Source organism: Oncorhynchus clarkii, chromosome 33 (genome assembly GCF_045791955.1).
Source record: "Oncorhynchus clarkii lewisi isolate Uvic-CL-2024 chromosome 33, UVic_Ocla_1.0, whole genome shotgun sequence".
Taxonomy (NCBI): domain Eukaryota; kingdom Metazoa; phylum Chordata; class Actinopteri; order Salmoniformes; family Salmonidae; genus Oncorhynchus; species Oncorhynchus clarkii.
Window position 1 is genome coordinate 3611027 of NC_092179.1, and position 11891 is coordinate 3622917.

An 11891-nucleotide genomic window follows, 5' to 3' on the forward strand; every position below is an offset into this window, starting at 1 on the left:
GAAGCACCTAGGGGACCAGCTCGGGCGCCAACAATCAACGATAGGCTGAGTGAATTTAAACCACGCCCAGTCTCTACTCTGACAGGCCGGCTCGGAAGCAGGAACTACTTCTGTCAGAACAATAATAGTAACAATAATAACTTTGTCAGGAACAAGTCAGTTCTCTGTTTGCTATGCGAGGTGTGACAGAGAGCCCGTATATACGAAAATTGCATTTACCACTTATTGCTTAGCTAATAAAAAGTGCATAGTATACAATACGGTGACTCAGTGTCAAACTTATCCTGATAGCAGATTCGATTGATGCAACCCTTAACACTGTTGTTACTGCTGCTTCCTCCAGTATCTCTTCCTCCACCGCAACTGCCTGGATTATTATCGGCAGACTTCTCAGCGCTTGACAGGTCCTGGCTGTTGCCTTTGCTGGTACAAGAATATCTAATTCCCCGTCCCTCCTCTCCCTTCTCAAAGCCCGGGCTTGCAAGAAACAAAAACAGCCGGCCACCCTCGTTGCTGCATTCCCTCCCTCCCTCTCCGAAGGCTGCACAGCTGCTGTCTCTGTAGCTCCTTCCTGCTTAATTCAAAGCCCTACTTTCAGAGTTGAAGTCTGGCGTGTGCAGTAGATGATGCTTCTGTTGTTGCTCTCTCACCGAATGAACCAGCCAACAGCACACTAATAGCCTATGACCGAAATGGTCTTTGGTAGGATCGTCTCTGGTAGGGTCGCTGCAGGCTTGCAGCTGCCACTAAAGATGGCAAGGCAAAGCAAAGTAAGTTTATGCCTTTTGGTCGTAGCTTAATTGAAAAAGGGTGGTGAGTGGATGATTTTTTAAAGCTATCTCATGGAAGTGGCAGCATCATCTTCCTACTCAACCTGGTCTCAGAGCATTTAATATTATTGTGTATATAAATTGAAGACGCTCCATTTGGTATGATATGTTACGTTTCCTATGGTATGTATTCATTTGTGGATGTCCATTCTTATGATATGTTATGAATTACAATTCGTATATGTTTCGAATTTGCAAAACAAAATATATCGTATGAATTTGTAAAACATACAATATGTTAGGAATTTGCAAAAAGCTCAAATGCTAAAGTTGTCCATGATGAGAATCTCACACAGGTCGTGAAATTTTAGGTCATCAATGAGGAAATGCTACTCCCTAGAGGCCAGCTGTCTCTACTGCAGAACCAGTCACAATTCAGGGTGTTGTTTGTCATGGTTTGGTTTGTCAGCAAAGGTGACATTTTTTTCCAGAATGTTTCTTCATGAAAAGTTCAATTGGAATATATACATTGCTAAGTTTGTCTCCACAAAAGGTGTCAGAACAGAAAGAGAACACTTCAAAAGAAAAGGGCAGACTTCATGAATGTGGAGAATGATTGGCAGTCTTTTCTTTGTGGATTATGTTGAGCTTTTTCTTCTAGGATAGTAAAACAAGGAAAATAATCCCTCATGAGGACAATGTCTATTTTAAGTTTAGGGGTTAGGTTTAGGGCTACAGTTAGGGTTCGAATTAGGGTCAGGGTAAGGGGTTAGTGGTTTGGTTAAGGGTAAGGGGTTAGGTTTAGGGTTGAGGCTAAGGTTAGGGTAATGTTATGGGTTAGGTTTAGGGTTAGGGTTATGGTATGGTTTACCATTAGGGGTTAGGGAAAACAGTATTTTAAATGGAAATTCATTTTACGTCCCCACGAGGAAAGAAGAGCATAACGCGTGTGTGTCTGTGTGTGTGTGTGTGTGCGTGCGTGCGTGTGTGCGTGCGTGTGTGTGTGTTGAATGTCTGAATACGGTAGAGTATATATATGGTCAGAGAGCTCCTGCCATAGGCTTGCTGACTGTGCTTATCTCTTTGTCACATCTGGGCTACTGCTAGCATCAGCAGAAACACACACACATTGATTGAAACACATAAAAGGAGCAGAGACCCTCCACACAAAACAACACACACACACACACATTGATTTATACACATACCAGGAGCAGAGGCCCTCCACACAAAACAACACACACACACACACACACACACACACACACACACACACACACACACACACACACACACACACACACACACACACACACTTTGATATATACACATACTAGGAGCAGAGGCCCTCCACAAAAAACAACACACACACACACATATTAATTTATACACATACTAGGAGCAGAGGCCCCACACACAAAACAACACACACACACACACACACACACATTGATGTATACACATACTAGGAGCAGAGGCCCTCCACACAAACAACACACACACACACACACACACACACACATTAATTTATACACATACTAGGAGCAGAGGCCCTCCATACAAAACAACACACACACACACACACATTAATTTATACACATACTAGGAGCAGAGGCCCTCCACACAAAACAACACACACACATATTGATTTATACACATACTAGGAGCAGAGGACCTCCACACAAAACAACACACACACATTGATTTATACACATACTAGGAGCAGAGGCCCCCCAGACAAGACAACACACACACACACACACACACACACACACATTGATTTATACACATACTAGGAGCAGAGGCCCCCCACACAAGACAACACACACACACACACACACACACACACACACACACACACATACACACACACACACACATTAATTTATACACGTACTAGGAGGAGAGGCCCTCCATACAAAACAACACACACAAACATTGATTTATACACATACTAGGAGCAGAGTCTCCACACACAAAACGACACACACAGACACACACATTGATTTATACACATCCTAGGAGCAGACACCTTCCACACAAAACAACACACACAAACATTGATTTATACACATACTAGGAGCAGAGTCTCCACACACAAAACAACACACACACACATTGATTTATACACATACTAGGAGCAGAGGCACCACACACAAAACAATACACACACACACGCACACAAACACACACACACACACACACACACACACACACACACACACACACACACACACACTGATTTATACACATACTAGAAGTAGAGGCCCTCCACACAAAACAACACACACACACACACACACACACACAAACACACACACACTGATTTATACACATACTAGAAGCAGAGGCCCTCCACACAAAACAACACACACACACACACACACACACACACACATTGATTTATACACATACTATGAGCAGAGGCCCCTCACACAAGACAACACACACACACACACACACATTGATTTATACACATACTAGGAGCAGAGGCCCTCCACACAAAAATATCACACACACACACACACATTGATGTATACACATACTAGGAGCAGAGGCCCTCCACACAAAAATATCACACACACACACATTGATGTATACACATATTAGGAGCAGAGGCCCTCCACACAAAACAACACACACACACACACACACACACGCACACACACGCACACACACGCACACACACGCACACACACGCACGCACACACACGCACACACACACACACGGAGAGAGAGAGGCCTGGGCAATGTGCTGACGTCAGTAAGCTCTTCCCTACATGTTCATTATTTGCTGAGGAGTGAAGTGAATGGGATGCCGTCGCCTCTGTTAGATATTTAGAATTGTACAGCCCTACCAGTCTCTCTCAACGCTGTTTTTTTTTCTGTCTCTGCCTGTTTGCTTTAGCAGCACAATGAAATACACAGAGAGTTAGAATAGGCTTTAGCATGCTACCATAGCACTGCCCTTTCTGCTCTCCCATTGCACCAGACACAGCATGCCTGCCCTGCCTACGTATGGACGGGCAATACTGTAACGTACATGGAAATAATGGCAACGCCACAATTCATGTTCATTTAGATTCATTGTAAAAAAAAAAAAAGGAAAAGGAGCTGAAATGGAAAATTGCTCTGCCTCAGGCATGGTAGAAACTATTTCAAGACAGTCCGTCATCGCTTATAGCACATCAGTGAATTTACTTAGAAGGACAGACAAGTGTACATACACAAGCATGTAGACAAGAACAAAACATACATTCGCTTTTGGTTCCATAATTTTTTTAAATGCACGTTTCAATTTTTAACATTAAAATGCACTATACATTATGTGGGTTGAGTGCTGTAACAACACTGGATAAAACAATTAATACTATCACTTATTAACCAGAAGTTATTCACTTTTCACATTTCCTTACCTTAATAAAATATTTGCATTATTTGATGAGTTTATAATTTAATTTCAAGTCATCATCTCATCTCTAAAGAGCTTCTGCCTACAACTGAAATGGTGAAGGCCTATCATTAGGTACATACTTAACTATACTGTACACTATTTTACATCACAAACCAAAGAACAAGGCTTATGTAAACAGTAAGCAACATAATTGACAACGCTCTTCCGAATGTCATCTAAAGTATGTAACATCGCTGCAGAGGAGGACAGCTCTGTATCCATGGCTCGAAAGGTTCTTCTTTTACATCACTTTCTCCTTTTTATACGACCGCCACAGCTGACATTTTATTGAATCATGGTCCATTCACATGGTCCATTCACATTTTTTATTTTTATTTACATTTTATTTTTTCACCGTTATTTAACCAGGTATTGCTGCCAATACCACAACAGTGCCAGTCTTTGCCAATGCATAGATCTGACTCTGGCATCAGTGTGACGCAACAGACACCGGGATTTGTCGGACCAGGCAATGTTTTTCAACTCCTCAATTGTCCAGTGTTGGTGATGGCGTGCCCACTGGAGCCGCTTCTTCTTGTTTTTAGCTGATAGGAGTGGGACCCGGTGTGGTCATCTGCTCCAATAGCCCATCCTTGACAAGGACAAGCAAGTTGTGTGTTCCGAGATGCCTTTCTGCCAACCACTGTTGTACTGCTCTGTTACTTGCCCATTTGTGGCCCACGTCTTAGCTTGCACAATTCTTTCCTCTCTCATCAGCGATCTGTTATCGCACAGAGGACTGGATGTTTTTTGTTTGTCACACCATTCTCTGTAAACCTTAGACAATGTCGTGTGTGAAAAGCCCAGGAAGCCAGACGTTTCTGAGATACTGGCCCCTGCGCACCTGGCACATAAGTTCATACCACGCTCAAATTCACTTAGGTCACTCGTTTTGCCCATTCTAACGTTCAATCGAACAGTAACTGAATGCCTCGATGCCTGTCTGCCTGCTTTATACAGTGCCTTGCGAAAGTATTCGGCCCCCTTGAACTTTGCGACCTTTTGCCACATTTCAGGCTTCAAACATAAAGATATAAAACTGTATTTTTTGTGAAGAATCAACAACAAGTGGGACACAATCATGAAGTGGAACGACATTTATTGGATATTTCAAACTTTTTTAACAAATCAAAAACTGAAAAATTGGGCGTGCAAAATTATTCAGCCCCTTTACTTTCAGTGCAGCAAACTCTCTCCAGAAGGTCAGTGAGGATCTCTGAATGATCCAATGTTGACCTAAATGACTAATGATGATAAATACAATCCACCTGTGTGTAATCAAGTCTCCGTATAAATGCACCTGCACTGTGATAGTCTCAGAGGTCCGTTAAAAGCGCAAAGAGCATCATGAAGAACAAGGAACACACCAGGCAGGTCCGAGATATTGTTGTGAAGAAGTTTAAAGCCGGATTTGGATACAAAAAGATTTCCCAAGCTTTAAACATCCCAAGGAGCACTGTGCAAGCGATAATATTGAAATGGAAAGAGTATCAGACCCCTGCAAATCTACCAAGACCTGGCCGTCCCTCTAAACTTTCAGCTCATACAAGGAGAAGACTGATCAGAGATGCATCCAAGAGGCCCATGATCACTCTGGATGAACTGCAGAGATCTACAGCTGAGGTGGGAGACTGTCCATAGGACAACAATCAGTCGTATATTGCACAAATCTGGCCTTTATGGAAGAGTGGCAAGAAGAAAGCCATTTCTTAAAGATATCCATAAAAAGTGTCGTTTAAAGTTTGCCACAAGCCACCTGGGAGACACACCAAACATGTGGAAGAAGGTGCTCTGGTCAGATGAAACCAAAATTGAACTTTTTGGCAACAATGCAAAACGTTATGTTTGGCGTAAAAGCAACACAGCTGAACACACCATCCCCACTGTCAAACATGGTGGTGGCAGCATCATGGTTTGGGCCTGCTTTTCTTCAGCAGGGACAGGGAAGATGGTTAAAATTGATGGGAAGATGGATGGAGGCAAATACAGGACCATTCTGGAAGAAAACCTGATGGAGTCTGCAAAAGACCTGAGACTGGGACGGAGATTTGTCTTCCAACAAGACAATGATCCAAAACATAAAGCAAAATCTACAATGGAATGGTTCAAAAATAAACATATCCAGGTGTTAGAATGGCCAAGTCAAAGTCCAGACCTGAATCCAATCGAGAATCTGTGGAAAGAACTGAAAACTGCTGTTCACAAATGCTCTCCATCCAACCTCACTGAGCTCGAGCTGTTTTGCAAGGAGGAATGGGAAAAAAATTCAGTCTCTCGATGTGCAAAACTGATAGAGACATACCCCAAGCGACTTACAGCTGTAATCGCAGCAAAAGGTGGCGCTACAAAGTATTAACTTAAAGGGGCTGAATAATTTTGCACGCCCAATTTTTCAGTTTTTGATTTGTTAAAAAAGTTTGAAATATGCAATAAATGTCGTTCCACTTCATGATTGTGTCCCACTTGTTGTTGATTCTTCACAAAAAAATACAGTTTTATATCTTTATGTTTGAAGCCTGAAATGTGGCAAAAGGTCGCAAAGTTCAAGGGGGCCGAATACTTTCGCAAGGCACTGTATAGCAAGCTAAGGCCACGTGACAGTCTGTAGGAGCTAATAATTTTCATGAACTGGGTGGTGTACCTAATAAACTAGCCACTGAGTGCATATAAGACATTATATGATGGGTATGATGCAAAAATACTTGTTTAATGTTGTAATTGTGTTGGTAACCGGTTTATAATATCAATAAGGTATCAATATAGCTAAGGGCTTTATCCAGGCATGACATAAATCAAAGCCATGTGCCTAAGTACAGCTCTTAGCCATGGCCAATATATAACACCCCCTTTGGGTATTATTACTTAATTATATCCTATACAGTAGGTGTATTTGTTTCACCATATGTACGGTGTCTATATTGGTGTCTGTGTGTCTCTGTATGTCTGTGCTCCTGTGTGAACACTAGGTTTCTCTCTGTGAGCAAATGTGTGTGTGTGTGCGTATGTGTATGTCCATACAAAATTAACCCATGCTACGTGTACACGGGCCAATGTAAAGACGTGCATTCATTATTTGTCTGTGTGTGTGTGTGCGTGTTCGTGCGTGCGCATGTGTGTGTGTATCAGGAAGGCTCAGGCCCAGTAACAATGGATCCCAAAGCAAAGTGCTGACAGTGAAGTAGGTGTGGCCGACCCCCTAGCCCCGAAGGTGTGTATATATACCCACACACACACCTCCCTGGCAGAGCGCTTAGTGGAACCCTGCGAAACACACAGCTTACGTTTTAGGTAGGTCTGCCGGCAGATAGCTTCATGTTTATCTAATAGATTTAATTTACTCCTATGTTTGGATAGATCTGATCTGATCATAGCTTTATGTTTATCAAATAGTGATGAACCACAAAGTTATTTGATTGGAGATTCTCCATTGAGCATGTTTTTTTTTAAAGACGTAAGGCTTGATCTGGGTCCCGGAAACCGGCCCATAGATTTCTATTTGTCTGTGTGATAGAGCTTCGCAGGGCTTTTAGAACAGGGGACTATAAAATAATGTTTCCCAAATGATGGGTCTGGAACCAGTGGTGACTGGGAGTTGTTAGACTGTTAGTAGCAGGATACGTTTTTGTTTTATCTTGTTTGGAGGATGAGAATACTATTATTTGAAAGGCTTCAGTTGAGGTGGAGTGGTGTAGAATAGTCTGAGAACCATTGAGGCTATGATGACCGGGAGCTTCAGTGCGGTGGTATGACTGGTCATCATGCATAGATCACTCTGTTTGTTTAAAAGAGCTTACCAGGGCTTTGGTAGAGCAGCAGATTAACAGGGAGAGCCTGGTGTATAGAGCTGGTCAGGCGTCCTGCACACGTCTGTCTGAGGCTTTACCTAAAGGTTCATTGAACTGTGTTGTTCTGTAGCTACTGGTCAGGGGACCAAAGGCTATGGGCCATTCACTGGGAGCTTCAAGGCAGGGTGGGATTTCTTGGTGTAGGCATAAAAAAAATGTTTTGGTCAAGAATTAACTTAATTATTTATATGTTCAGTTAATATCTCCCTCTGTATCCCTCTCTCCTATCTCTCTCCATTTCAGCACTGAGACAGAAGGACATAATGGCTCTGACCAACCCAATGAACCCTGTGAACCCCATGCCCATGGGCCCATGGAAGATCACAGTGTACGACCAGGAGTACTTCCAGGGAAAGCGTATGGAGTTCACTGCCTGCTGCCAGAACATCATGGAGTGTGGCATGGAGAACATCCGCTCCCTGAAGGTCGAGTGTGGAGCGTAAGTAGTCCCAAAACTTTTCCCAAAACATGGAAGACTTAGGGGATGTTTTCCAGCAGGCTAACATGAGCCAATGTCAGCCATTATTGCACTGGGCACTGACTAATCTTTCTCTCGCTCCTTAGTTATCTCTTCTGTAATTTCTCTCTTTCTTTCTCTCTCCCTACCTTCCTTTCTTTCTCCCTACATCGCCCTCTCTGTCATTACATCTCTCTCCATCACTATTTCCCTCTTTCCATCTCCCTTTCTCTCCCTCCAACATTCCTTCCCTGTATCCCTCCTTTTGCCTCCCTCTAGCTGGGTTGGGTATGAGCACTCCAGTTTCTGTGGCCAGCAGTTTGTCCTGGAGAAGGGAGACTACCCCCGTTTTGAGGCCTACAGCGGCAGCAACTCCTACCGCATCGAGAGGATGATCTCGTTCAGACCCATCTGCTCCGCTGTGAGCCCTTAAATGCATCCAATATGGCACCCTATTCCCTATATACACTGCACTACTTTTGACCAGGGCCCTTAGGGCTCTGGTCAAAAGTATAAGCCTATATAGGGAACCTTACAGCATACAATGCTATCCCATCCCACATTATCATGGATCATCACATTATTATCATTATCAACATTATCTACAATGCATCAAATCACATTGCATTACCTTTACTATAACAACTCAAGACAACATAACATTCTATGACATTATCATGCAAAGGTTACCAGATTACTTACATTGCATAATATTGTATAACCTTATGATACATTCAATTATCGGTAACAATACATGAAATACTATAATAATGTAAACTGCTGTTTAATATGTCTCTCTCTTCATCCCTTCTCTCTCTCTCTCTCTCCCTCCATCTTTCTCTCTCTCTCTCTCTCTCTCTCTCTCTCTCTCTCTCTCTCTCTCTCTCTCTCTCTCTCTCTCTCTCTCTCTCTCTCTCTCTCTCTCTCTCTCTCTCTCTCTCTCTCAGAGCCACAAGGAGTCCCGTATGACCATCTATGAAAAGGAGAACATGATTGGTCGCCAGTTTGAGATGTGTGATGACTACCCCTCCCTGCAGGCCATGGGCTGGTTCAACAACGAGGTTGGATCCATGCACATCCAGAGCGGAGCGTAAGTACTAATGCCATGACAGGGACACTGCCACTTCACGCTAAATATACTACCACTGCTATTTCTGCTATTACTACAAGTGCACAATTGCAGCTGAACCATCTACTCACTCAGCTTTAACTACAACTGAAATACTACTACCACTCTACTACTACTTGTACTACTACTACTAGTACACTACTGACACAGACCAATCTCTACTGCTAATAGTGACTGTTACTTCTACTACTACTACTACTAGTACACTACTGACACAGACCAATCTCTACTACCAGTAATGACTGTTACTTCTACTACACTACAACAACTACAACACTACTACTACAACAACACGAAAACAACTACTACAACACTACTGCTAATACTACTACACTACTAATAATACTAATACTATAACACTAATACTACTACTACTTCTACACTAATACTACTAAACACCACTACTACTAGTACTACTACTACTACTACTACTACTACCGACTACACTCCTATTACTACTACTACACTAATACCATTACTACCACTACTACTACTGCACTACTACTACACTAATACCAATACTACTACAACTACTGCACTACTACTACTACTACACTCTAATATCAATACTACCACTACTACTGCTACTACTACTACTACACTAATACCACTACTACCACTACTACTACTATTACTACTACTACACTAATACCACTACTACCACTACTGCACTACTACTACACTAATACCAATACTTCTACCACTACTACTACTACTACTACCACCACCACTTCTGCACTACTACTAATACAACACTAATACCAATACCACTACTACTACTACTAATACAACACTAATACCAATACTACTACCACTACTACTACTACTACTACTACTACCACCACCACTTCTGCACTACTACTAATACAACACTAATACCACTACTACTACTACTACTACAACACTAATACCAATACTACCACTACTACTACTACTACTACTACTACACTAATACCAATATTACTACCACTACTACTACTACTACTACTACTACTACACTAATACCAATACCACTACTACTTCTACTGCACTACTATAGCTGGCCAACCTTTATCATTTCAAACCTGAAGCTGCCATTCCAATAATACACTACAATGTAATCATTTTCACACGTTTATTGCCTGCAATACTCTGTCCAATTGCCAAGTTGATTCTCATCCTCATTCCCATGGCCCACTCTGACTTACCTCACAGTAACAGTGTATCTGATTGACCTGTTCTCTTCTCTCCCTCTAGCTTCGTGTGCTACCAGTTCCCCGGCTACCGTGGCCACCAGTACATCATGGAGTGTGACTGCCACGGAGGAGAGTACAAGTGTTACCGTGAGTTTGGCTCCCACGCCCAGACCCCTCAGATCCAGTCTATCAGGAGGATTCAGCACTGAGCAGGAAACACCTTCTTCATCCTTCCTCCTCTTCTTCTACTTCCTACTCCTCCTCCCTCTCTTCTCTCCCCTCTCCTACTACTCCGCCTTCTACTCCGCCTCCTCTCCCTCGCCCATCCCGGTTCCGCTGGTCCAGCTAGTCCAGGCAGGATTGCGGGCCGGGCCTCAGGTGCTTACCGGCGACGTCAAATGTTCACGGCACGTATTTTTTTAAACCATCATGAAAAACAAAGGAAGAACGAATTGAAAGACAGGGAATGACAGAGATGAGAGAAAGAGTAATGAATCCTCAACACCTCCCAGAGGCTGGACGCCAAACATTTTGCTCCTCTTCGTCCACGACATCATCATTATCATCAGCTTCTTCATCATCATCATCATAATCACCACTATTGCCTGTCACTGTAGTTGTGATGGTATACATTGTATGAGACTGATGAATAAAGAGAACAAGCAAAAGAAAGAGAGAATAACAAGACAATGACTGGCTTGTAGTTGTGTAACTGTGTTTGTTTGTCCCGCACCTCCCACGCACACACACAGAGATATGGGGGAAAGAGGGTGGATACAGATGAGGCTTGACATGGGAATACAGTACCCTGATAAACAGAGTTTATAGACCATACGGCCAAGCACTTATTCATTCACCTGCTTTAGGGTAACTGGGGGGGGGGGGGGGGGGGGGGGACTGCGCAGGTGCAAGTGAGAAAGGACTCACTTGCCGGGTAGGAAACCCTGTTCTCTTGGGTTGGGGAACCATTGCATCGAGGACACTGTGTGGAGTGGCGGAGAGCCAAACTCTGCTGTTTCGGTATAGCATGCAGTTATAGCTGAGAGTATTGCTGTTTGGAC

General features: G+C 43.0%; 1 protein-coding gene across 1 annotated transcript; it reads left to right on the top strand.

The window, feature by feature from the left end:
* The first annotated feature begins 7456 nt into the window (after positions 1-7456).
* On the top strand, positions 7457-11523 carry LOC139392704 (beta-crystallin A1-like). Its single transcript, XM_071140889.1, has 5 exons — positions 7457-7512; positions 8313-8508; positions 8806-8947; positions 9474-9616; positions 10892-11523. Exons 2-5 carry the CDS (start codon positions 8333-8335, stop codon positions 11037-11039), a joined length of 609 nt encoding a protein of 202 aa, XP_070996990.1. The 5' UTR covers positions 7457-7512; positions 8313-8332; the 3' UTR covers positions 11040-11523.
* The last annotated feature ends 368 nt before the right edge of the window (positions 11524-11891 follow it).

Coding starts and splice junctions, on each gene's coding strand:
- LOC139392704 (XM_071140889.1), top strand. CDS start 8,333: ATGGCTCTGACCAACCCAATGAACCCTGTGAACCCCATGCCCATGGGC. Junction 8,509..8,805: donor CTGAAGGTCGAGTGTGGAGC/GTAAGTAGTCCC, acceptor GCCTCCCTCTAG/CTGGGTTGGGTATGAGCACT. Junction 8,948..9,473: donor TCAGACCCATCTGCTCCGCT/GTGAGCCCTTAA, acceptor TCTCTCTCTCAG/AGCCACAAGGAGTCCCGTAT.